At 45.4% G+C, this 27997-nt stretch overlaps 1 protein-coding gene across 1 annotated transcript; it reads right to left on the bottom strand.

Moving 5' to 3' along the window:
- Window positions 1-302: 302 nt before the first annotated feature.
- LOC119173926 (glutamate receptor ionotropic, kainate glr-3-like) lies at window positions 303-24278 on the bottom strand. The gene is made up of 8 exons (XM_037424708.2): window positions 24240-24278; window positions 22431-22531; window positions 21109-21199; window positions 18886-19047; window positions 14821-14980; window positions 12587-12804; window positions 3239-3525; window positions 303-959 (listed from the first exon to the last, which is right to left on the bottom strand). Exons 1-8 carry the CDS (start codon window positions 24276-24278, stop codon window positions 719-721), a joined length of 1299 nt encoding a protein of 432 aa, XP_037280605.2. The 3' UTR covers window positions 303-718.
- Between the last annotated feature and the right edge of the window lie 3719 nt (window positions 24279-27997).

Here is a 27997-nt window from a genome sequence, read left to right as displayed (position 1 = left end):
TGCTTGCTTACGCGTGGGTGTTGCCCCGCCGCGGTGGTCTAGTGGCTAAAGTACTCGGCTGCTGACCCGCAGGTCGCGGGATCGAATCCCGGCTTCAGCGGCTGCATTTCCGATGGAGGCGGAAATGTTGTAGGCCCGTGTGCTCATATCTGGGTGCACGATAAAGAACCCCAGCTGGTCGAAACTTCCGGAGCCCTCCACTACGGTGTCTCTCATAATCATATGGTGGTTTTGGGACGTTAAACCCCACACATCAATCAATTACGCGTGGGTGTTTTCGTATTTGCGTTCTCCCAACCAAATTTATTTTCTTTTTTTTTATTCGATGTACTTAAGGAGAGGTGGGTGCCTACACAGGTATGCGGCTGCACCTCTTCTCTTGCATAGCCATCTGCGTCACGAACTTAAGAATAACAATAGAGATAATGTAAAATTCACGCACAAAACTGTGTTTTTAAAATAAATGGTCTCACTTCGTTAACATGTATAGTTGTCTCGAAATTACTTTCTCATTTTCCTTCTCGCGCGCCTACATCATTTAGAGGATCATTCTACAAAGTATCATGACGTGGCATTGTAGACTAACAATACAGACCTACATCAATGTGCGTGAGCACGTAAAAACAAGTTGCACTAGATTAGGCGCATGCGCAGTAGCTTCAAGAACGTTTCTAATCCGAAATACAGCACGGCGCATCTGTACGACAGAGACGCGTATCTAGATTTCGGTTTTCCACCGGCGAAGCCGCGGTGTGCAGCGGCGACCGCGCCCTACTGCCATCTCGAGGAGGCATACGGCGAAGGCGCAGGCGAGCATGGCCATCAGCAGCTTGATGAGGTCGCTGAAGTCTGCGAACGTGAGCGTGCCGTCGCTGGTCGCCTGTCCACAGCCCTCCCAGTTTCCCGAGGACTCCCTCCACCACTTTTCCACCAGGCCGGAGTCACGAAGCCACAAGATTCTGTCGGGCAGAGCGAGAAAGCAGAAGGGTATGAAACAAAGGCAGGAAGATTGACCAGGGCTGGGCCTGGCAGGCTATTCTGCACCGCGTAAGGGGGAAAGGGGAACGGTTACATCGAATGAACCTTCGAAATATGTTCTTGCCGTTACTATATCATTACTTTCATTACGTTCTTACTGTAATTAGCGATCATGTTCTTATTCTACTAGTGATTATGTTCATGTTGACTTATTGTGTTCTAGTGCAATTGCAACTTTCGAATCCGCTGTCTCTGCTGCCCCAGCGAGGTACGGCCTAGTCAGGGGGTTTAAGTCCTTCTTTTGCCTTACCTCGCGGGCGAACCCTGTATGTGTTATGCCCAAAATAAAAACACCTGAAAAAAAAACAGTGACTTTGCTCTCCCTCAATTAAGCAGGACAGGATATACACATAAGGGGAAAGCTTTAGGCGCTCCTTAACGCCAGAATTGACCGTCGGCGTCGGTGGCGTGAACGCTAGTGATGCAAACAACCACGTGATAATGTCACAGATCGCGAAAAGTTGTGACGTCGCTATGATGGCACTGTTTCGTCACACGATGACGTTTTCGCTTCACATAGGCACTTAGCCAAAGGCGGGCGGATCTCGGAGGCAGTACAATACCAGGCTAGTTGGAGAAAGCATGCAACGCGTGCGATCTCGGAGGTAGAGCAAGACCACGTTAGGCTCAAAGAGATGTTTTTGATGTTTTTCGGGTGCTTCGTAGTTCTTCTGTTGGTGCTTCGACGTTTTAACTTTCTTCAAACTTATGCACCAAGCAAAACGTGTTCTTGGGCTAGTTGGTACATATCACCCGAAAGAAAATTATCCTAGCTCGAAGCAACCCACGGACAGACAAATAGCATGGGACTTCACGGTTGCAAGAACACCAGTCCTGCGATTTTGTATGTCCGTGTGTTGCATTGGTCTAGGATAATTTTCTTTCAGATAATATGTACGAACTAGCCCAGCAACAAATTCTTCTAAACAGCGAAGACTTTGACCTTCCAGTCGTCTTGGGCAAATGCATGAGGGGCCGTGTGAGCTTATCCCGTATACGCTGAAAACAAAGCAAGTTTAAAGCTATGTCGTTTGGTTACATTTGCTCTCTGCTCAGAGCTATATTGCGCAAGTTACTCAAGACAGCCACCGTCTTGTTTTTTTTTTTTTTTTTTCGCGAGTGAACGATATTAGAATGAGAAACAGAGATATAGAGATCCCTGTATTTGGCAGAATCCGAAGAAACTAACTTAAATGCGAAGGTGTGGCGCTGCTGAGCATGACGCAGGTTCGATTCCCGATCACGGCAGCTGCATTACGTCTGGGAATTAAACACAATAACCCTTGCACACTTCGAATAAGTAGCACGTTAAAGCAACACAGGGCTGAAAATATTCTTAAGTTCGCCTCTTCAGCTTGCCTCGTGGTCACCTCATGTTTGTGAAAATTAAAATCTATAATCTTTACATCTAAAAAAGTTCTAATATCTTTTATCAAAGGTTTAGAGTTTTATTGTAACATTTAAGTTATTCGTGGGGTATCGGGCACGCAAGCTTCTTTCATAAGGCCGACCTTGCACCATAGTAACAATGTCGTAACAGTGCCTGTTTACAATACGTTGAGTACGGTAATACCACAGAGGTGTGGTTAGCATATAGTTTTTAAGCATTCTAGCAGCGCGAGTAGCTCATTTTGTGCAGTATAAGGAGATTAGATGATCATAATGGGCTTTGAAGATAGTGCAGACCAAAAATATGAGGTCTATTTACGGCCATACGGTAAACCAGGACTACTAGAATGTCTCGTATAGCACCCATAGTGATGGAGTCAATATTTGTGTGATCTGCTGCGGTCGTAAATATTATACACTCAAACATTCATTCGATGAACACGGGTATAACAAAATGTTAGTTATAATGAAGTCAGCCAAAAAAAAAAGTCTTCCAAAAGATAGTTTTAGTAATATACTTTTATAACGATTTTTCGAACAGAACGAACTTATTGTCATGTAAGATGCAACGTTATAATGAGGTTTGAGTGGAGTGCTTGATTGCTGACCTGAAGGTAGCGGGATCGAATCCCACTCACGTCGGCCATTACACGGCCTCCGCGGCACCTGCAGATCCCCGTGTGCATTGATTTAAGTGGACGTTAACAAACACCAGGAGGTCGAAATATGGGAAGCCTTCCATTACGGCGTCATCATCAATATTTGCTCGGCGATCATAACTACTTTAGAAGCGGCAATGTCACACGCTCACCGCCTGTTGATGAATTCCATGAGCGGGGCTGGCATGCGCTTGTTGAGGTAGAAGACCGAGTTGAAGTTGAAGGTGGGCACCCTGCCCACGTAAAACTCGCCCTCGCTGGAGTTTGCGCACACCTCGTTCGCCCTCGCTGCCAGCGTCGGTCTGCTCAGAATTAGCACCGCTTTTCCGTGTATAATCTCCCTCATCGAGCTGTCGGACAGGACGACGGCCGGAGGAAGATCTGTTTTGAACTTCTGCATCATTTGCCACACCTTCTGGTAGTAAGGGTCCCTGGAGTCCTAATTTTTAGAGAGAAAGAGAGAGGTAATGTTTCCTTGACCAGGTTGTTCATGCCCGCAGGTGGATGGGCATTTAAGTGTAAGTGGCCGTGCGATCGAGCTTGAAAGGGCCAGAAGATATGTACACGCACAGCCGTCGCAAGATCTTAACGATATTTAGGAGTTGAGCCAAGTTAAGCCCATAACTGCTTAGAGAAGATTTATTTCACCATCGTACACTGCGAACACCTGGGTAACGTTGTTTAAGTATAAGATGAGTGTTTAGAAAGAGGGTGAACGAGTAAGAGTAAATGCGTTTAGACAAAAATTGTTTAGCGATTTAGAGTACTTGGTATGGCAGAGCAGAAAGCCGTCGCGTGAGCCTGACATTTCACGAGCACGAGGTCGTGCCTTTTGCGAGATCGAGACTGTGTAAAGAGAAAGTGGTTAACGATTTAGAGTACTCTGTACTCTACTATGGGAGAGCTGAAAGCCGTCCCTTGGGCTGCACGAAATTCTGCCTATAGTGTGTTTGGAAAAAAGTCGTTAATGATTTAGAGTACCAAGTACTTTACTATATCAGAAAGCCGCCGGAAGTTCATCCTTGACTGCGTAAGACGTATATTCGACATTCTGCCTAGTGCGTTTAGAAAAAGTGGGTAACCACACAATAAGTATATTTCTGTATGGGGTAACGATTTAGAGTACCAGTCACTCTACTACGGTAAAGCTCGGGTGTAGAAATTGCTTTAAGCAAGTACGTCGCAGTGTTAGAATTTAAGCATCTGTTATATCGTTATATCACCTTCCATGGTGATCTAGTGGTTAAGGCGCTGGTCTGATTACCCTAAGGTTGCAGGTTCGATCTCTGCAGCTTCTGTCACAGCTTCATTGAGGCAAAACGCTAGACGCATGTGTATTTATATTTAGGAGCACGTTATAGAACGCCATATTATCTAAATTGCCAAATCCCTCCATGACGGCGTCCCTCATCATTATATGATGGTCTCAGGGCGAAAACCCCTACAACCATTATTATTGTGTTCCTTCAACTCCTTGGTTAGATCGCGATGGTTGTCTGATCAGGCCCATCACGATGTTTGATACAATCAAGCCTCATCGTATGAAGAATCGCGTGCTTATTAGTCATAATCACCAGCCGGTGCTCCGTCACTGCAGCGCAAAGGCCTGTGCCAACGATCTTGATTAACACCTGCCTGGCGCAAGATAATTTAAGATTATACGTGCGACGTTAGTAATTTATACGCACTACGTAATGCTCCGCTATCTGGCACTTTATTTCCCTTCCGTAAGGTGCCTCGATAGAAGAGGTCAATAGGCTGAGAGATAGTATCATGCTCGAAGCTTCAAGTGATAATATCTTAAAGCTTATCTCAATGTTCACTGTAACATGTACCTAGGAAGCTCCGAAACTTCAGGTACAGCGCAATGCAACTATTAGAGTTGCGAGGTTGAATTTTAACTGCGGAGCAGTTTGATTGATTGATATGTGGGGTTTAATGTCCCAAAACCACGATATGATTATGAGAGGCGCCGTAGTGGAGGGCTGCGGAAATTTCGACCACCTGGGGTTTTTTAACGTGCACCCAAATCTGGCGCAGCGGTGTGAGTCTGCTGTCCTGTTGTCGTCTTGGGTCTCGCGTTGCTGTCACGCAGTCTTGAGCGAGCTGCACGTGTGGAACGCCAGCGTACACTTGTTCGTGAAGCACATGGTTGCTGAAGGATTCATTCGTGTGTGCAAACTCCCGAGACGATAGCGAAACTCCAGCGTCGGGAGTTGGGCGCGCCGCGCTTGGAGCAGCAAGCAGTATAAAAAAAAAATTCACTGCACATCCACGAGGTGAATTATGGCGAGTGGGGCTAAGCATGAATGGATGAACGGACGCACGGAAGCATGGACGGACTGATGGACGATTCGCCTCACTCATCATCATTCACTCTGCGGATATGCTGTGACACCGCTTTTATTGACATGCAACGAAATCCAACTACGACGACACGGGACATGCGGCCCATGGCGTTAGGAGCTTCATTCCTGTAACATCAGAAGGCAGTCCATCGAAAATAGGTAATCGCAAACCAGAGGACACAGCCACACGAAAATAACGCAAGAGAGTGGATACACACAAGAAAATAAAAGCAAATAGTGGGTACAAAAATGGCAGCATATCCACGGGGTGAATCATGGAGAGTGGGGCGAAGTATCCGTCCGTCCATTCATTCTTGCTTTCGTCTGTCCATGCGTCCATCCATCCGTCAGTCCGTGAGCCTGTTCATGCGTCCGCACGTTCATCCGGGCGTACGTCCCTGCGTTCGTCCATGCATCCGGCCCTGCGTCCGTCCATGCGTCCATCCGTCCGTGCAGCCATCGGTGCATCCGTCCGTGCACCTGTCTGTGTGTCAGTTCGTCCATCTAGTCAACACTCCAAGTACCACCATCTCGCATCTTTTCATCATATATTCCGCATATAGAACACCGCCATCCAGCGGACATTCCAAGAACTAATTGAGAGGTGGCACAAGCACACTTTGTTACGGTTTGCGCTTCGTGTCTACTTCCCACCTTCAACCACTTCGAGTTCATGGTATATACTAGTTCGCTGTATTCGTGGCACTGCGCCCCAACGCTCGCTAAACCTTTCTAAAACCAAGGAGGTTACGCCCAGCGAGTATAACCTAGCAACCCTTTCTTTTCAGATAGTGCTCAATGTACATGCCAATGGCTGCTAAGGGGGAATGAGAGACAGGAGAATTTGGCTTTTAGTTTTTGCGCACGCTGCGAATTTTTTATTGTTCAACAACGCACAGGAGAAATCTCCCACCGGCACCACGTTGCAGGTCAAAGACTAAGATTGGTTACGCCCTACGACTACGACGAGGGACGAACGGGTGCCACTTCTTCGCCCCTAAAACGGGCAAAAACTTTGAGGATGCTTGCGCTCTGCCTTCAAGATCAGTATGCAATAGCGCAATCGAGCCTCGTGCGCTTTGCCTTCTGAATTACACGCTTGGCTTCTGTTCTCAGTGCACGCCTCATCCATGCCGCAAGGAACTGAATGTCTGTGTGCATAAAATTCGCTGCTTCAAACGCTTAAAGAATGCCTCTTGCAAGCACAGCGGCGCTGCGTTGCGAATCGCCGAAGTGTCCACGACGCGTCCGGAAGGCAACACCCTTGAGCAACACGCGAACCTACGTAGGTGTTGCCATCGCTGACGCTTTTGGAGCTGATTATGATTAAATATGTCTGAGTGCTTTTAAATGGGTGCACCATTAACGTATTTTGACGTCTGGTGCGGTTATACGATTTTTCCACGCAGTATTACATGCGTTAAGGAGACTCGTTCCCCTATATGACATTCATGATGTGTATTTTTTTAGAATAACTTTCAAGCAATATCGTGGCTTTGTGATAGAACACCTGCTTGCCGCGAAGGTGGCTTGGGTTCGCTTTTCTCTCGAACCGAATGTTTTTCAATGCAAAGCATTTATTTGCGTACTGCAAGCACTTTCGGAATCTATCTATCTATCTATCTATCTATCTATCTATCTATCTATCTATCTATCTATCTATCTATCTATCTATCTATCTGTCTGTCTATCTATCTATCTATCTATCTATCTATCTATCTATCTATCTATCTATCTATCTATCTATCTATCTATCTATCTATCTATCTATCTATCTATCTATCTATCTATCTATCTATCTATCTATCTATCTATCTATCTATCTATCTATCTATCTATCTATCTATCTATCTATCTATCTATCTATCTATCTATCTATCTATCTATCTATCTATCTATCTATCTGTCTGTCTGTCTGTCTGTCTGTCTGTCTGTCTGTCTGTCTGTCTGTCTGTCTGTCTGTCTGTCTGTCTGTCTGTCTGTCTGTCTGTCTGTCTGTCTGTCTGTCTGTCTGTCTGTCTGTCTGTCTGTCTGTCTGTCTGTCTGTCTGTCTGTCTGTCTGTCTGTCTGTCTGTCTGTCTGTCTGTCTGTCTGTCTGTCTGTCTGTCTGTCTGTCTGTCTGGTTTGGTTGCTTTCGTCGTGATCACCCCCTTAACTTGGGGTCAAGCAAAATTAGTATGGGAGGGTAAGATAGTTTGACGAATACGACTCGCTGGGCATGACATGAATAACACCACAATCCCGTCACATACGTCGTCAAACCCTTTTCGTCACTGGTATGCCGGTATGTACCACAGGTTATTGCCACTTCATATCTAACCAGTAACGGCGAGAACAAACATGGGTAACTTTGACACGTGAGCGTTTAGAAAAAGCTGACTTTGGCTGAGTTGACCTGCCTAATGTGAAGAAAGAAAAAAAGGTGCCAGCAAGAATTTACTTATTCTTTAACAGTTACTACCGCACCCCAGAATTGTGCGTGGCAACCAAGTATTCTATCTCAGAGCCACGCCAGGTCTCACAACTGCTTTTCAAATAGGCCATAATGTTCGTGATGCGTCAATTGGGGATGCAGTGATCCCTATCCAAATTTATAAACGTTACATATGTACTTCTACAAAGTAGCCGTCACGTCGCGTTCTGATCAACTGTAGTTAAGCCCAATCCACTGAAGGCGGTTTACAACTGAAGGTGATTGACACTGAAGTGATTGATAAACCAAAGAATGACGCAAACAAATGTTGGTAATTTCAATCCGAGAACATTAAGAAAAATTAGTGGATCTCCACCAAGTGAATGACGACAAATCAGCGAATGAATAGGTTTTAAGGTCTATGATGTCTACATTGAAGTCGCTGACTAATATAAAAGACGTACAAATGGATGGACGGCCGCATGGATGAAGCGACAGGTGGATGTATGCACGATGCACTGGCGGACGGAACCACGAATGGAGGGACAGACAAATGTGCAGACAGATGGGTGGACGGACAAACTGACGGCACAGGTGATCATGTATTGCGCTGTTGTATAGTTGATTACACATAAAGCATGTTGTTTACACGTGTTGTTGTTGTTGTTGTTGTTGTTGTTGTTGTTGTTGTTGTTGTTGTTGTTGTTGTTGTTGTTGTTGTTGTTGTTGTTGTTGTTGTTGTTGTTGTTGGGCAGCTTTTCAGTTTCTTTTGGGGTTTTGTGTTGCGTGCTGAATACCAACTAGGTTAGCCCTATGGAGCGTCGGCCCTAAAAGGTGGCACCGGCAGCGTTGACCCAACAAACGCCTATAATAAATGTTTTGGTACACGCAGGAATCGAGCCCCAGCATTCTGCGTGACCACCAAGTATTCTACCACAGAGTGACGCCAGGTCCTCGGCTGCTTTTCAAGAAGCTAAAATGGTTGCTTGGACGAGTAGACCGTAAGGAAAGAAGGAAGGAAAATAGGAAGAAAAGAACGGCAGGGAGGTTAACCAGCCGATAGGCAGCCGGTTTGCTACCCTGCGCATGGGAGGGGGATGGAGGAGATGAAAGATAGAGAGCACAGAGGGAAGAGAGATGAACACGTCACATTCGGCACCACACGCGCGCACACTCAGTCATAGTCCAGTCTTGTCTTTCGCGGTGTGTGACATTGCAGTTACAGCCGCTTGTTCAAGTCCGTGTCGCGTTATGAAAACCGTAATGTCACGAAATGTCCATTGTGGTTGCAATGCTGGCTACAAATCTTATAAACAGTACATACGTTGTGACGTCATGCAGCTGTCACGTCGGGTTGATGAGCATCGTAGTGAAGCGCCATCCACTGAAGCTCATTTATTTAGCAATGTCCAGGGCCGCCATCCTCGCTGACAGAAACGCTACACATGAGCTCATCCCTTCTAGTGTTGCTGATACCCATAAAGCTGTTGACATCGTTACTCAGCGGTAAACATGCGACTGTTTAACATAAGCATGCGCGCACAGCATTTGTACATATACTTAGCGTCATTTCGTAACGTTTTGCTCATCAAAAAAATTACAACAAAGTTTTATTTCATTCGTATTACATTGGTTCCCAAGTTGTGGGGTATCTGCCGAATTTTATTATTACACCGGAATTTCTCCGAAACAAGCTCTTCAACGCTGTCGTTTTAAAGAGTCACTCACCAGTACCCATCACAAATTTTTTTTAGTTAGACCATGGAAGTTGTTGTGTGTCCGATGAGGAGCATTATGCCACAATTTTTTTTCAGTCGGTTATTTACGAGCTGAGCAAACTGTGTGTGTGTGTGTGTGTGTGTGTGTGTGTGTGTGTGTGTGTGTGTGTGTGTGTGTGTGTGTGTGTGTGTGTGTGTGTGTGTGTGTGTGTGTGTGTTAAACGACGCGAAACGAGGCTGAGAGGAGGCGGGCTCGAAACCCTTGCCGCTCCCTCGCGTAAACTTCGCGAACCTAATCGCATTCCTACCCTCTCCGGCATCCGACCAAGAGGTCGCGTGCGCATGACGTGCCCGACAAGCCCAACCCCCGAACACGCGAGCGGCTTGCTTCTTTTTTTTTTTTAAGACGATAGTCTTTCTTGGGGACCTTCGACGGAAAAATTTAGGTCTGTGTTAAGAAAAAATGTTTAACGATTTGGAGTACTTCGTACTCAACTATGGGTCTGTTTGTCTTGTCTATACATTTGATTGTCTGCCCTAACAATACCTCGAGCGGCACCAAACGGCCAACCTTATCCGCAGCGCCCACCACTATTGCTCAAGGTTCAGCGTTCATCGTTGTGTGATTGTCAATTCAAAAAGCAAACATAGCGCATATCTGAGGTGCCATAACAACATATCTATGTTTTTTATGTCTGCCTTTATACTAGAAGAGGCACACACAAGTAACTCTAAGGACTGTAGCGTTTAACGCGCTGCGCTGACAGTGGAACGCGATGTACAAGAAGGTGTTTCCAACGCTTTGCTACGACGTTGGTGGCACCCGCCTGTCGCTTTGCATTCTACGCTTTATTACCTCCGTGACTGGCGCGCATCTTTCTCCGCGGTCACGAACGCCTTCGTTTTCGGAGATAACTGCCAGATGGCGCTCGTGCCTAACGTACCTAGATGCGCTTGTTCGCCTCCGTTACACGCTCGAGGCACTCTAACGCAGCGCCTTCAGAATACCATTGACCGCTTTTCTTGCGCTAACTTCAAATAAACGTTTTGTTCACTCTCTTTAGACGCAAGACTGTCGTCTTTCGACGACATTTACAGTGTAACATGTAGATTCGGGCCAAATTTTTTTTTTATGAGTGTTATTTTGTGGTTTCCTGTCTGTTTCTACGGGATGGTTCGGAAACGCTGGCTGAGACGCGGTAGAATAGGTGAGCACAGTGGTGCGCGTACGCTTCGTTTCCTCGGCGGTCGTCTGCTCGATGCGCTGACCGCCGGGAACACGAACACATGCGAAACCCCACCACATCAGCCCCACATCTCGTTGCAATTCACGGGGAAAAAATTGGGAAAAATACGCGCACATTCTCTTATTGCGTCTCATTATTTATCTCAAGTTGTATTAATAGAGAGTTTTAGTACTGCGGAATGGTGCTACGTACGCATCACGCAAGCGCCTTGCGTTACGTGGCGTCGTTTGCCACTAATCGGCTTTTAGTACGCCGTAGTACCCGCGTAAGTAACGAGCGTGAAGCGTGTTGCGCCATCTGGTAGATCAAAATCGAAGCGCATGTTGTTGACATCCAATGTGAGCCAATCCAAGTGTTATAGCCAGATTATGGCCATATTTTAAGCCACAGAGCCGGTCGGTGCTTGCCTTCGATGCCGCCATTTTGCAAAACAAAGTCTCGCGCTGTCGCGAACTTGTTCGAGACAGCGCGAGACAGCGGCGCGATCACCTCGTACGTACGCACGCACGCATCTCATGCGTGCGTACGTAGCGGCTGCGTACGTAATGCAATAGTGCGCGTTGCGGTCTGCGCATGCGCACTACGCAGAACCTGGCGTTCTTACGTACGCAACGCCGCCACGTACGCAGCGTACGCAGTACTAAAACTTTCTAATCCCTTCAAGCAACGAGTTACATCACCTACGCATGCCGTGTTAAATATTTTTCGTCACGTTACGTGCCACTGTTGGCAACGTCAGAGCACAGTCGTCTACGTGGAGGACCAACGTCACTGCACTGCCGTGTACGTAGGGCCATTCATACGGGCACGTCATTCCCTCATCCTCTGGGCGCGCGTCTGCGAAAAGAAGCGGGAGCAGCGTTCATCTTGAAATTTGACCCATTTCCGCGACGCGTAGCGGTGCAAATTTCGGCGAGATGTGATTGTGAACGCCCCTATCTACGCATCGTGATTGTAAGCTCAAAATTGTCAAAACCTGGTGAGTGGCACTCACAAGATAAGACAAGAGAAATACAGGCCAATCGACGCTCTGCAATTCGTACAGCATTTACTTACGGTGGAACTGGTTACATTTTTTTTAGATGCGGAGCATCTTATACTCGCGCCTTGTAGTGCGCCGTCCGCACCGCTTCTCGAACATTGGACAGCTGACGCGCGCGCATGCGCCGTCGCGCCGTCGCCCACTCTTCCACCATCTGTGCATCCCTTCCTCCTCTACACACCGCGCGCGCTTCACTCCTCCACCATCTGTGCACCCTTCCTCCTCTACACACCGCGTTCGACATCTACAATTCTCCTGATTCTCCAGTGGACGCGCATGTGGCGTCGCGCTTCGAGAACATTCAACAGCTGACAGTGCATGCGCCGTCGTGCTGTATATATACTCAAGGTCGGCGCTCGCTCGCTCAGTTGCCGCTCGTCGGTCGGTTTGTACGGCGCGTCGACGTCCAAGGTCGCGGTGAAATGAATTCCAACGAATCCACAAACACAATGATCGACGTCCCTTCGACCAGCGCCGCCCTTTCGCATACGTGCGTACGTGTTCACTCATTTAACACCCCCTCCTACAACCACGTTAACCAATTTAGCCATCGACCCAAGTAAGTCGCAATTTAACACCCCATTTCACAACCACGTTAACCAATTTAGCCATCGACCCAAGTAAGTCGCACTTTAACACCCCGTTAACCAATTATATGGTCCGCATCCTCCTCAGTGTTCCCCCGAGGGAAGCTGCGGGCAATTTTTTTTTTTTGGTAGCCTGCTGTCTCACCTTGATGGAAGAGATAACGGCGCTGCCAGCCGGTGCGTACGGCTTCATGGTGGGTCTCTCCGACAGATCCCGGAGGCTGTCTATGCGGTTGGTCTCCTGTCTCACCATCAGCATGGCCTTCATCTGGCCCGCGAACGCCGTTGTGAGCACAATCACCACCACCCAGTAACCGCCGACCAGGATTCGCGCGGACATCCGGCTTGGTACCTCCGGCGATGCTGAGGATGGTGTAGTGCCGTACAAGAAACATTTAATATACAATAAGTTGCTTTATCACTGCTTCCGACGTCAGATCTCGTGCATGAATGAAATAAAAAGGATGAAATAGAACGAAAAACGGTGAATGTATTGCTAGGAAAGAGAACTGCACTGCTAGTTTGGGTAGGAGGAGGAGAACAAAAAGGAAGGAAAGCCAGAGAGTTCATTCTGGGGCGTGTTTGTTTTGCTACCCTGCACACAGTGAAGAGACGAAGACGTTAAGAGAAAGAGACCGAATAATATACCATCAGACACATGTGCGCCAGTTCAGTACGTGTCTAAGTGACAGCTTAGATCGGTATGTTTAAAGAACAGCGTAGAACCCCGCGTCACTTCACTGACCTGCGACACGCATGGCCACGAAAAGATGATTTCTTTTTTTTTTCCGATAATGGTCTGTCGTCTAGTGTGCCTACCGCGCTGCGAAGAACATTGCACTCCGTAACAGAGCGATCGTAGACTCAAACAAAAACTCACTGAAGTTTAATTGAACCCTTCGCTGGCTGGGTAGAGGCCAGATTTTCACACATTCATAAATCATTTTTCAGGTGCCAGAAACAGTCAGGCAAAGCAAAGTTTTAGGCCTCTAATATAGTGAATATAGGCACGATAATTTTTTTACATGAATGTGAATTACATAAAACGAAGACATGCGCTGCCTCCGTCTACGGCACGAAGAAAAAAAAAACTGCTATTGTTATTTACGGCACAAAGGCGCCAACGGTTTGACATAGCTGGGATTTTTTTTTCCTTTTGTGGTTCGCAGTAACCAGACTTTCCGTTTAATCTGCAGCATGGTGTGTCCATTCTCCACTGTATAATCAATAAACTCCTCGATGTCTTTCTTTCCGAGGAGGGCAGGAGATGGCCAGCCCACTAAAAGACCAGAAGGGGGAGATGCCTCTTACTGGCCGGGTCGCATCACGTGGGGTCAATTTTTCCCTTGTCGGCGAATACCTTAACATGCGAAATTAAAAAAAAAGCATCTTGCTCATTCCATTTTTATTTCTTATTTTCCTCTCGATTGTATTTTCTTTTGACGGCTTTTCTTGGTTGCGCATTCGCCAACCGCGGTTGCGTATGCTGAATGGCGCGTCCCACTTCGCTGCAGCAAGCGGTGGTTTACCGGGGTTTGATTGAACTAGAAGACTACTATAGGCTGAACACTACCGAATTCCGAACAAACAATGTTGCTCGCTAACATTAATAACGGTATCAAACTTCACCCGCAAGTGAAACTCAGGGTAAACAGTTCGTATTGGTGCCCATTTGGAAAAAAAGGCTATTGCAGGCATCTCGACCCAAAATAGACATTTACAGGCGCTGACATTGAAACAGAAGGCGACAAAAGCTCTGTTGAAATTCCAAGGCGACACAGACTTGAACAAGTGGCTGCAACAGCAATGTCACACACCGCGAAAGGCAAGACTGGACTTTGACTGAGTGTGCACGCGGGTGCTGCCGAACGTACTGTGTTTATCACTCTTCCCTCTCTCCTCTCTATCTTTCATCTCCCCCATCCCCCTCCCATGCGCAGGGTAGCAAACGGGCTGCCTATAGACTGGTTACCTCCCTGCCGTTCTTTTCCTCCTATTTTCCTTCCTTTACAGGCGCTGTAAAAACACTATAAAAGTCCTCTTTTACCGTTTGATTCATGTTAATGTGTGAAATTTGGGGATAGGAGCGCAAGGAACACAATAAGCATTCATTTGCCTTAAATGGGGTCTTTAGTTACGAGTATGTGCTTAGCCACGATGAAAGAAAATGTGCGAATTATTTTTGTGCGTGCTATTTCTTTTTGTCTCTTTTATCATTTTTGCTTTAGATTAGCCTCCGTTTCTCTACCCTCCCATGTAGTCTGGAAAAGCAGACGCTCGTATAACCACCGTATACCTGATCCTTGCCCGTTTTCTTTCTTATGTGTGCGTAGAAATCGGAGGGGTATAGGATAAAATGCTTGTCGTAAGTCTTCCCACCTTCCAGCATTGTGTTCTCCACGAAAACCCACAGGCGCCCGAAGAAGTTTCGTGCGTGGTCGAATGACCCATCCTGGGCGTTGAGTCGGAAGTGAACGCAGTCACTGATAGACCACGTGACTGCAGACATCACAAAGCAACAGAAGGTCAGTAGCCATACCTACAAAAGGAGGAACAGCACACCAATTTTATGCGGCTATTTCCAATTAACGAACGTGAAAAGTGCTTTGTAAATCACTGCATTCATTTGATGAAGATACGACGTACGAGGAAGAATAAAATATAGCAAAGTTATAAATGTACTGATAAAAATAGTGCGAGGGAGACTACATTTGAAGATTGTCCCGCCGCTTTCAGTTAGAGTGAACAAATCTGGAAATCTTGTTCGTTGACAGAGATAATCGACAATAACTGCCGCATCGACTATAACGTCGTTAGACAATGTGTGAAACTAATTCGCGAATACTGTTATTTTTCACTGATCCCCTTAGCGACCAGAATTCAGAACGCATACATTAGAACGAGAGCAGCCTCGAATAATGCCGATTTGTGTCTATGACTGCAGCACGCATATCCTGCTATGCTGGAGCAAGAAAATCGCAATGGTTCAGGTGCAAGATTTATTTGAGCACAAGAGCCAACTGTTCAAGAGCCCCAGGGCTTAATAAGGGAGAGCAAGAACGTGCGGCATAGTCATATCCTTCGTGATGCACTCAGTGTAGCGGGAACAAAAATACATTAAATCACACATTTAGGGCCAAAAATCGGTAAAATAGCATAGACAAATTACAGGAACCCGTTATTCAGCTTTCCTCCAATTTTTCGAATGTGACCATTCCGTACGGGCTAGAAAACTACTTCAGTCGATGAAGCATGAGATATTGTCCATAAGCTGATAGACATTATGTATAATGCATTGTATCTCTGAATTTATCTATCACGTTTATCGTACGAATGGCAGCACCCTGCTTATGCTGTAGATTTGACACCCCAAAAAAAAAAACAATGGCTGAGCTAATCATGCATTCATATTTGCTTCCCGTCTATCCTGACATTGAATGGAAACGTCTATATACAGCTCCATCTTGTCAGGCTATGTCTCTGTGTGAGCAAACTAAGACCAGGAGTGGCTTTCACGTCGAGTTCTGGCTCAACGAGTAGCTCCTTGAAACGAATCGATGCTTGCCTAAAGAACGACCTTATATAAGAGCCATTTGTGAAACAGCCATCAGTGACTTCTTTTTTATTGGCGCAATGCGAATTACTTGAACTTTTTAGTTACGTCACTGTAAGTTACGGCCGCGCCCCAGTCTGGTTGGCCATCGTTGGGTGAGTACAGTGGAAAGTTTGTTTACAGCGTGAGCTATCCGTACTTTTAATTTCTTTGTGTGTGTATGTGTGTGTGTGTGTGTGGTTCGCGTTAGCGTTAAGAGGCGAAGTCCTCAAATGTGAACGAATGAATAGCGTTCAAAACGCATAGTGCGTAGGATGCCTTCAAGCAGAGCCGATGCGCTACGCCCTATCGGATACGCACCAGCTAATTTCGAACGGCTACTCCCATCTAGTGGTGAGTAGGAGAAACGGTTAGAAGTGCGCCGTGGAAGCGGGTTTGTTTCGGAAAGCACGGGTTCTTTGAAGCGCATTGTCTGCTTATCGCTTGTGTTGACAATGTAACTAGGTCATTCCGTGACTTAGTTACAAAAACAGCTATGTAACTAAGTCACTAGCTAGTTATTCAACAAGGTCATTTCAAACCACACGAACAGCGACCTATCAAATAAAAAACAATCAATAATGAACGTCCTTAACCCTCAAATGAGAAAAAAAAACAAGTGAAAAAAACAAGTGACCGTGAGCAACGAGACTGGGCCCAAACGGCAGCTAGCAAACTAGGCGAATTGAACGACGTGACTGCTACACTGACAGTAATAAAAATGTGAACATATGGTAACTCCACAAGCAGTTACCTAGTCAAATAATTTTTGCTCAACAGAAAAAACCTAGCAGGTGTGTGCCACAGAAATTGGGCAAACACGGCGACTCACCTTCGATTTACATAAAATGTTAGTTCAGTACTGGGAAATAAATAAATGTATACGTAAATAACCTGTGCGCTGAACTTGTAGCCCACAAAATTAGAAGTGGAAGGAGCATACGTTAAATTACCTAGTTTCAAGAAATGTGTAAACATTAGAAATTGGTAATACCATCCGCTGCCTAGCTTCGTTGGTCATTCGCCTTAAAAGAGTGGAATGGCTCATGACTTTTTTTGTACTTTTACGGTGATTTGAAGAATGTCACTTGGCCTGTAACACCATTCTTCACCCCCATTCAGTGACACAGATGCCATCGATGTCGTTAGCTTCCTGTTATTGGTAAACATTCACTTTGTAGCCCAGTGGCTCAATATTTCATCTTGTGCCCCTCTTAGCGCCAAATGTGTTACAATATCTTACCTTAGGCCTTTCACAGCACCTGGAGTGTTACAATATCCCGTCTTAGGCCTTGCTGTGCGAAAGGTGTCGTGACATGTCACGTTCGCCAATCAGTACGCGAGAGGTGTCACAATATTTGAAATCTTGATACTTTTGAGATTTCATTTTTGTGTGCACATAAAATACGAAGCAAAAGCTAAAGGCCACATCTCAAACCTGACGCAGGCTTTCGCTCCGAAATACAGTCTGGTACAAAAAAATATCCCATACACAACTAAGACGCAAACAGGGAACATCGTTGTATACATCAGCAAATCATGATCTGGTGTATAAAAATCACAAACATAAAAAGTAATAGGAGAGTATATAGTAAATAAATAATATAAAACATTATCGCTATGTATACAATAGATGAGGTGAAGAATGTATCTGCCAACGTATACATTTCTAAGCAGCTTGAACAAACAAACAACACAAAAACAGACAAATGGTGAAACTGTACTCTGACCTCGTGCCCTTCATTGTGCGAGAGGGATCACAATATCTAAGCTTGTGCCCCTTAGAGAGCTATGAGGCTCTATGTCAATAGACACCAGCAAAATTTATGGGCCCGCTCCGCTTGGGCTATTGTTTTCGCGAACACGGTTGCCAAGATTTTGCGCCCGAACTACGTACGAATCATACAGCCAGTTCGCGTGGCTGGCTGCGGATGTCACCGTTGCCGGGAACTATTGGCAGCAGAGCAAGAGGATTTCGGGGCTCATGCTTGCACACAAAAAATAATAATTACGTGCAGACTTAGGGCATTTCCTGTTTAATTTCCATGAATCGTGGTCAAGTGGCCTCTTTTGCTTGAACTATGACTTGTACGTTTGCCGTACGACACCTGCCTTCTCCTTAGGTCGGCGAACTCACTCATGTGGCGACTGAATCGGACTCACTCAGACTCGCATGATTGATTGATATGTGTGGTTTAACGTCCCAAAACCACCATATGATTACGAGAGACGCCGTATATAGTGGAGCTCCGGAAATTTTGACCACCTGGGGTTCTTTAACGTGCACTCAAATCTGAGCCCACGGGCCTACAACATTTCTGCCTCCATCGGAAATGCAGCCGCCGCAGTCAGGATTTGATCTCTTGACGAGCGGGTCAGCAGCCGAGTATCTTAGCCACTAGACCACCACGGTGGGGCAGACTCGCATGGAGGCGTGAGTCGGACTTCGTGGTAGACTCGGTGAGTAATATTTTGATTCGCCTGAATACCAGTGAATCTGGTTAGCGAAAACTCTCGTGAGTGAGCTCGAGTAAGTTCGGCTCAGGAAAATTCCAGTAAGCGTGAGTCTGAGTAAGCCCTAAGTGAATGTTATAGTTCACGAATGAGTATAGGAGAAATCCCGAATTTTTGCAGGCCTATGGTCTCTACACACCGGGCTGTTGTGGTCTCCACACATCGGGCTTAACAGCCACATCAGGCTGTTAAGTTTGCAGATTTGTATTTTCAGAACTCAAATGAGAGTACTACGTTATACTCCAGCACTAGCTAAGCCGGGGGCGAGGGGGCACCCCCCTTCTGCTACGGCATTTCTTTAGACGCGCTTGGCTTAGCCGTTGCCTTGTAGCTCTCACCTCCCAAGGGAAGATTTGTATGATGCCGAGTATGTTGCTCTCGTGGCGAGACTGGCGGCCTGCGAGAATCATGATTTCGATCGGCAGGATCGTCTCTGATTCCACCGCCACGTCCTTCTTCTCACTCGTCGGATTTATCACAGACAGCGCCAAATCAGCCTCCTGCAGAAGCAAGACGAAGAAATTAATGTCGAGATTTCGACGAAAGTTCATCTGGTCAGGCATTGAATAAGATGAAAACACAGTTGCTGACCAAGTCTGATAAAATTATCCAAAGTTTCGTAAAATTATATGGGTTGCTTGTTTATTGAGATGGACTGGAGGTTGTCAGTTAACTAACCAGTAAACGGCGCCACGAGTGGTTAATGTACTACTAAGGCAAGGAAGGTGGTATGACAGTGAGAATCTATTAACTGCAGGATATGCGTGCAATGTTTCCATGCAGTTTTATCGAATCTCTTGATTTGTGGGTTACAGTAACCACCAGATAACCGTTGCTTTTATAAAAGCCCACTGGATCACTGGGGTGACCAAGAAAGGGGGGGGGGGGGGGGTCAACAACCGCTTCCCTAATATTTTGCAGTTTTGCATGTGTACTTATGCACGCACATACAAACGCCCACACGAACATTTAGAACGTATAGCTCACATCTCCCTTTCCCTTCCGGCGTAAAAATATCTGCGACGCTACTGTCTTTGGCTACAATTATTTGTAATAAAGTATTGCAACCTATTCTCATCCTGGACATTCTGTTTGCCCGTGCCCTCTTTAATGGCAAATAAGAATTGCGAATACGAACTATGTGAATTCTGGATGTTTTTTTTTCGAAGAAATTTTACTGTATCTGTCGACTCCCATTACTAAAATGGTTCTTATAAAGAAAAAATTTGATAAGTAATTGCATAATTAACTTCGGCGGCTGTGCTAGCATTTGACTGCATCGTTACCTCTGCGCTTAATGTCCCTTCAGATGGTCTGACAGTGGGGCAATTTGAAGCACAAAAATGACAGATACCGTGTGCCCGTTTTTTTATGTGTAGCATGGAGCTCATGCTTTATGGTCAGAACATACCCGTGCCACACGGGCATAGAAAATGACATTCGGTGGCGAAGGCCTTCATTTCCCGGATGACATTTTTTCGGCGGTGCTGCTACACGTCCAAAGCGAATGACATTTGACTTGATGTCGATCACAGCACCTTCCAAGTGAGCATTGGGTGAATAGCAATAAAAAATAAACAAGCGTTTACAAGCTTCATACACATCAGATCATCATAAAATGTAGAAATAAGCATATTACGCTGCCCTAGGTTTTAGTTTCTTGCTTTGTTTTACGACGTTGCAGCCGACCGTAGCAACCTAAGCCAACACTAGTCAGATCCACAGCGTAAATAGAAAATGGCGCCTGTCGCACCGCACCTGTCGCATCTCTCGGAAGAAGATGTTCGCAGAGTTCATTTTTTCACGGCAGCACTTGTGTGTTAACATCGTGCTCAAGAGCGAATAATTCTGGAGCAGAGACGAGTTATGCGCCAGCTTCAGGACATGGAACTTCATATAATTTCAAACCATTTCGACCTGATCTTCGTATAACGTTCAAAGCACTTTTTTAAGAGTTTAGTGCAAATAAAAGACGGGAAATGTTTTTTTAGCTGAATATGATTTGTTTTATTTACCTTAAGGTAAATCGCACTTCGCGAGCTGTGTCGTCGAGAGTAGGCATTTCTCAGTCAACTGAGTTCTGACGAAGGCATTTGGTGGCGAATGGCATTAGGACGAATGCCATTTCGTTCACCCATGTGGCACCGCGCGAATGGCAATAAATCTGAAGGCATTCGGGGGTAAGTGCCATATTCTCTGCCCGTGTGGCACGGGTATTAGCCCTGCTGTTTCAAGACAATAAATGTAATGTTTTCTGGGGTTCTGCGTTCTTAATGTGAGATACGAGCATGAGAGACGCCGCAGTGGAGGGTTTCCGGAATTCCGACCATCTGTCGTTGTTTAACGTGCGTTGACAGCGCACAGCACACGGACTTCTACCACTTTGCCTCCATCGAAATTCAACTACCGCGGATGGGATCGAAACCGCGACCATTGGGTCGGCAGCCGGGAACCTTAATCATCGCTACACCACGGCGGACTTCAAGACAAGTCGATCACCGACACTGTCGAATTGAAAGCGAAGGTATATTGGCAGGAAGACATTAAAGCGATCGCCTGACATCACGCTGCAGCATCCCGAGCACTCCAGTCCAGTTTCCATCCGGCTTCAGCAATCCCCAGAAGGAATCCAAAGGGAAGGTTATGGTGTAGCTGCAAGAGTAGTACAATATGACACGTATGTAAGCCTTGTAAAGACGAAGTTTCCTTTTCTACAAATGAGTACTTCCGCAAGAAAAGAAAGCCAAAGCACATTCTTATGAGGTTGTTTAGGAGATGGTAATTTCTATGAAAAAAAATTGTGCCACCATCTTATCAAGTGCTTTACGTTAGCAGCAGTGCTAGCCTGATTAGGCAGAGCCTGAGAGGAAGAGAAATAGGGGAAAGTGAATCAGTCTAATTTGAAAAAAAGATCCTGGGTGGCTACTCCAAAAGCTTTCTTGCACCATGGTAAAAAAAGGGAAAAAATCAGGAGAGAGATGTAAGGCAGGTAGGTTACCCCAAACTAAGAAGAGCATATGAGGATATCTGATTCAGAGGTAGAGAGAGAAATAGAAAGAGAAAGGGGGGTATAGCATGCGCATACAAAGGGACACTTCTCATAGTAACAATGTCGCTATTGGCCTGTAACCACCGGAGCAAGTCACTTGTCTCCAAGAATTTGAGCAATGCATTCGTCCCCTTCATCATCGACTTCTCAGTACGATGTTCCAGAACGGTTGCTGTCGTCATCGGTCTGTGGTCAAGGTGATTCACAGCGACTGTAAGTCTTTACACGTAATAGAGAGGGAAGTCACAGAAGATCTATTGTAATCTTTCCTTGTTGGCAACGGTTCGTAAGAACAAAATGCTTCCAATGACGTTAGCGAGCTCATAATTAGCGAAGGTGACTGGCCAATCATATCTTCGTACTTATAAATATCTACGCGATTTCAGCGCTACGCGATTTCAGGTAATGCGGAAAAATTCAATTTGAAACGACGCGAAGCGACATGAATGAAGGAAGGAGAATTATAATAAGTGAAAAGACTTCTAACATGCCACACGACGCTGTCACAGTGCGTCGAGTATATGTTTATACACACTAAAAGGAGCTAGTTAACTGCCTGCTCAGTATTTATCACATATATACATTCACTGTGCTGAGTATCGTTGTTGCAACATCTAGTGCTGTGCGTATAGTGCAACTGCCCATGCGTGTTTAATAGCTCAGACAGATAACGTGGGAAATGAATTTTTGTACATCTTTCAACGAGAAATGAAGAAACGTGGGGTAGTTTATGACTGATTGATGTATCTTTTGGCAACACATTTTTTTTTCTGGCGTCTGCTCTACGAATTTCCGCAATACAATTAAAATATATGTACTTCAGAATGCACTTACTTCGTCCTCAGTGATCGTGTTATTGCCGCCAGAATTTCTCCACATACACCTTTGACAGGAACGTTGAAACCTTCTTCGGTGATCACGTGGTACGGAGCGTACTGCACGGACAGGCAAAAATTTCCACAGCAGTGCAGCCTGGGTAACTTTATAAAACAAGATGAAGTGTACAGTGATTGGCGTAGCGTAAATTAATTAGAGCTAATACTCGCAGCCATGGCAAAGTGCTTCAGCAATTTTAGATTCCGTGGTACGGGTGGATGCCGAGTTGGAACTTTTAGACCCAACCATACTGAGAATCCACAGTGGTTCTAGTGCAGCCGTTCGAGCGTTTGCCAAACGAGTAGCTTCTAAACGGGCTCTGGCAATTCCTCAATCAAACCACGCACGATGGTCTGGATTCCTGGTCACGTGGGAGGAAGCAACGGTGTTCCTCGCAAACCGTAACGAATCTGCCCACAATGCTGCACAAAAACTTGCCAATCGTGAAGCCGCAAGGCCAGGAGATGCTGGGGTTTCAGGCGGATGATTCACAGTAAGCCTATACGACTGCAGGCCTACAGCGACTGTAACAAAACTCTTTTACGTAGGACGTGGGACTTCCCTACTCCGCACAGTAAACTAAACAGAGCTCAGGCCATTGCGCTGAGGCTCTTACAAACGAGAACCTATTCAAACCCACTGTTAAATAAGCTGTATTCGCAGTTCTCTACTTCTACAATTTGCGATAAATAGGACACCATAGATTTCTTACATGCTCTCGCATAGCTCCGCGTTCCGAAGCTACTAGGAAAACGCTGAAAAGTGGTGGGACACGGTTTTTTTTTTTCAGCCATCCATCTATTCACCCATCCATTCATAGCATCGTACGAGCAATCTGCACAGATCACTTTCTCGATATGTGTTCTTCTACGTCATTCTTCAGAAGAGAACATAAAATTAATTGTTTGTGTTTATTGAGTCAAAACCACTATATGGATGAGAATATACTTTATATGACAGTATGTAGGTGTGGGGTGGGTGGTAAGGCGTTAAAATCTTTATTTTTCACGCCTATTGTTATCGAGCTGAGTTTTCCAGGAGTAACTTTTTGTGTCACTTTAAAGCCTGGAGACACAACTCTGGTCAGTGGAAATAAATTCTCACTACGGCGTGCCTTGCAATTACATCGATGTTTTCGTACGTAAACCCTTAGTTATTATTATTATTATTATTATTATTATTATTATTATTATTATTATTATTATTATTATTATTATTATTATTATTATTATTATTATTATTATTATTATTATTATTATTATTATTATTATTATTATTATTATTAAGAGCTCTATGCGCCTGAAAGACAGCGAAAACAAAAGCATTAGCTTTCTCTTTCCGTTTCTGCTGTGACAGAGGCTTGACAGAGGCTTAGATTATAACTTGACAGAGGCTTAGATTATAAACCACCCTTAATGGTGTTTGGTGTTTCTAATCCCACGCACTCAAGTTACACATCCATAATTGTAGCATGTTCCTTAGGGCGGCACAGAACGTTAACCAGGCAGGATCGTAGCCAGGGGGTAGCAAACCAACCTCTCCCGAATTTTTTCCCTATGACATAAATAACGGAAAATTACCATTTCAAGGGAGCACCAGACCCTCCCTAAATCAACGATGTCCTTCCCTTCCCCCTTCCCGAAAAAAAATTCTGGCTGCGCTTCTTTAACCAGGAGCATGATGGTTACTCAATTAAACATCACATTGACTTTCGAAAGCGTGTGGAACACGGGAACATGAATGCGCCAAGTAAAGTCGTGTACTTACGTTGAAACTGCTCACTCGCAACAAGTTATCCACAGCCATCCCGAACGCTCTTACCGCGAACTCTGTTGAACGCCGTCCGCAAGTTACTGTCCGAAAAGCGGTAAGGTCGGCCAGCAAATGCGGATGCATGCTTCGCGCATATGCCTAAGTTCTCTTCAGACCACTTATGTTAAGTTTCCTTTCATGGTTGCTCATTGTGCATGTCATTTCGGAAGCGATACGAATCACTCGTGACAGTCGTACACGGTACACCAACGTTTAACGCTGTATTTTTCCTAGCAGCATGTCGCTGGTTCCGCGATTCTGATCGCTTGTCTAGTTCGACGTGGCACCAGGTATCAGATGTTGGCTCGTTTTCGCGGTGTTTCCGTGCCACATCACCCCAGTGCGATAGCGAATATTCGTTTCCTACGAATGCCGATGAACGCCTGTTCGGCCTTTCGGGCGGATCGCAACGCCGTTCTTGCATGGATTCATCAATTGTGATCAATGTATTGTGGATGCTTTTTTTTTTACAATAGATGCATTGTGGCTGCATTTTGTAACATGATCTGCACGTTCGGACCATTGGCTCATAAAGGTTTCATAGGACGATTTACACAGAGCTTGTAATTAACTCCTGAATCGGTAACTTCTGAATGCAGCGACGCTCACATGAAATATTCTTGCCATTAATACTTCAAGTACACCTTCTTCGCTGTCCCAGTTTACTAGCTGACTTCTCTAGTCATATGATTGGCTGCTCGTGCACCAAGATTGTTAGGAGGTTTCTTTGAGAATAATAATAATAATAACAATAATAATAATAATAATAATAATAATAATAATAATAATAATAATAATAATAATAATTAATTGCTCGTGCTTTACGTGCCGAAACTTGTATGGTTATATGGTGCGCCATAGTATAGAGTGCTCCAAAAATTTCAACCTCCCTGAGTTCTTTAACGTGCGCCTGAATCTAAGTATACGGCCCTCGAGAAATTTCGTCTTCATTGGAACAGTAGTCAACGCAGCCAAGAGTGAATCCGCGAATTTTGGATCAAGTGATGCGGCTTGGTGGCTTGGTAATTTTCATTTCGTAGTTCTGACCTCCGATGGTAAGTGGTCGGTTATTCATGACGTGTTCATTACTTAAGTGATCGCATGCTTTGTTTCCGTGTGAACGCAGACGCAATAACCAAGGCTTGGATCCACGCATCATTGATTTGATCGTTAAGGGGCCATGTACTAAATTGAGCTAAAGCATGCATAATGTGACTGTGGAATATACCCGGAGACGAAAACATCTTTCATAGGACCAGGAACAGAATTCACGCTGCTTCGCGTTTAATTGCAACATCTCCCTGAAATCGGCTAGCCGTCAGCCTCTTTCGACCAGGCGAAAAGTGCAGCCGATATCACAGTACTCCTAGAATAGAGGTCCGCCACTCCTTCTCTTTCCACCCATTCCCTTATCGCCTTTGAACGGCGACTTTGGCGTGTACAACTTTGGTGTGTACAGAACCCCCTTCGAAAGGTCTCGCGTTGCCTAAACCGCCATAGCTGCACCGCCCCTGCTCCACAAGACCGGCACGTGTTCTCTTCTTCGTCTTCTGCTTCGCTGTCAATACAAGTGCGCCGATTGCTCCGGCGCGGTAAGCAATAACTCTGATAGTTGAGAGAACTTAGTAGAGAGAGGGGAGAAAAACAAGAAACAAAGATACATTTCAGAAAGAATATTTTTAAATGCGAAGCATTTCTTAACGAACTTCGGCGACTTTGAGCGTATCTATCTATCTATCTATCTATCTATCTATCTATCTATCTATCTATCTATCTATCTATCTATCTATCTATCTATCTATCTATCTATCTATCTAGCCGCCTACGACTTTTCGCTCTCCTGGCCAATTCGATAATGGTATCGATACCAAATTTGGTATGGCATAACATGAGTATGTCGAGCATCAATAATTTAGTAGTAATAACATTAATATCATGACATGTATGTTATGAATGTCCTGATTTACATTTTATGGTCTTGCTGCTGTTCCGGTGGTTTCGTTCATATGAGATGTTGCAAAACTAATATGGTATGACATGACTGCATGGCGAACATTTGTTGCAGGCTCTAACGTGGAAATCATGACATGCATGTCATGTAACAACATGACTACATGCCACGATCATGATGTGCTTGCGGCCATTTCGCTAGCTTCGCATTTACCAAGTTTAGTATCAGGTGACGTGAAGAGATGACGAAGGTAAATGACACGTCCAAACATGATAATCATCAAATGAAAGTCGTGTACATCATAATTTACTTCCGCCTTGTAACGTTGTGCTGATTTTAAAGTGACATGTGAACCTTCCTCATTTGTGCTTCGCATATCATTGGCAGATCCCACTGTACGTGGGATCTGCCCATTTTTGTTACGCGGGGTTCGAACTCGCATACCTACAATTTGAAGGTGAGCTTCATAACCAGATGGCTATCCAGGCAAGCTGGCAAAGCATATCATAGTCGTGTGTAGCATAGTATTCGCAACTTCCAGGTACCATGGCACCGCTGAGCGGTGGCGGCCGGTTGCTCTGTTGAGATTATTGAAGTTTTGAACCTGCTTCAAACAGCAGACGCAATGCTGCTTGTTCTCCCGTGTTTGTGATCGTTTTTCAACGTTGTGATTGGTCTCGATATTACCGTAACCCTTCGAGTTATCTCAAGATAAAGATAAATTGAACAGAAAAAAGAAAGGCCGACTGATTTGACTGCGAGCCTTGGTGGTCCGAGAGGAAAACTAAGCGTCCTGTTAATTAGCGCCCCAAAAATCCATCCATCAATGTCGTTGGGATCAGGGGTTAAGAGCGTCAATTTTAGCAGGCAAATAACCAAAGCCCGTGAATGCATACAGCACCCATTTTCTGCACGAGTACAGCAACTTCCAGGTTTGCAGTTCTCGCGCTTAGTTCGTCTGCTCGATACATACAATTTTGCGCATATTTATCTTCCCAACATGCTACCCGGCATTTATTTACTTACTATAGTATGTTAGTGCTCTCCTACTTTCTCAAAAACACAAATCCAAAGGCCACCGAAGCGCGAAGAATGGCAGTCTTCGCCAAAAGTGCACTTTCCTGTATTGTCTCTATAGGCGATCATCTCAACGACCGCCATGTTGTACGTAAAGCCGCGCCACCAATAGGACGTGAAAGTTAAGAGTATTATGGCGGGGTCAGTTTTGAAAAGGTGACTTGTCTTAGTTAGTGTGTCCATTGCACGAAAACGAGAGCCCTTGTGAAAACGTTGCATCCAGAGATGCTGATGATATGTGGGGTTTAACGTCCCAACACCACCATATGATTATGAGAGACGCCGTAGTGGAGGGCTCCGCAAATTTCGACCACCTGGGGTTCTTTAACGTGCACACATATCTGGGCACACGGGCCTACAGCATTTTCGCCTCCATCAAAAATGCAGCCACCGCATCCGGGATTCGATCCCGCGACCTGCGGGTTAGCAGCCGAGTGCCTTAGCCGCTAGACCACAGTGGCGGGGCCCAGAGATACGTGCAACTATTTCTACGTGTTCCCCGAACTTCTTTTTACAGGCGCGTTTGTTCTTATACAGGCTCTCGTAGGATTATTACGAACATGGGCGTGCGCACGAGGAGAGACGGAAAGCGAGAGGGGAGGGGGGGGGGCGCACAAAGTCAGCCTCATCTATTGACATGATAGAGAGGTGGGCGCTACGACGAACCTTTGCCCCCCTGAAGGGA

Source organism: Rhipicephalus microplus, chromosome 5, assembly GCF_043290135.1.
Source record: "Rhipicephalus microplus isolate Deutch F79 chromosome 5, USDA_Rmic, whole genome shotgun sequence".
Lineage (NCBI taxonomy): Eukaryota > Metazoa > Arthropoda > Arachnida > Ixodida > Ixodidae > Rhipicephalus > Rhipicephalus microplus.
The sequence above is the reverse complement of the archived record's forward strand: the minus strand, read 5'-3'. Positions and strand labels throughout refer to the sequence as shown.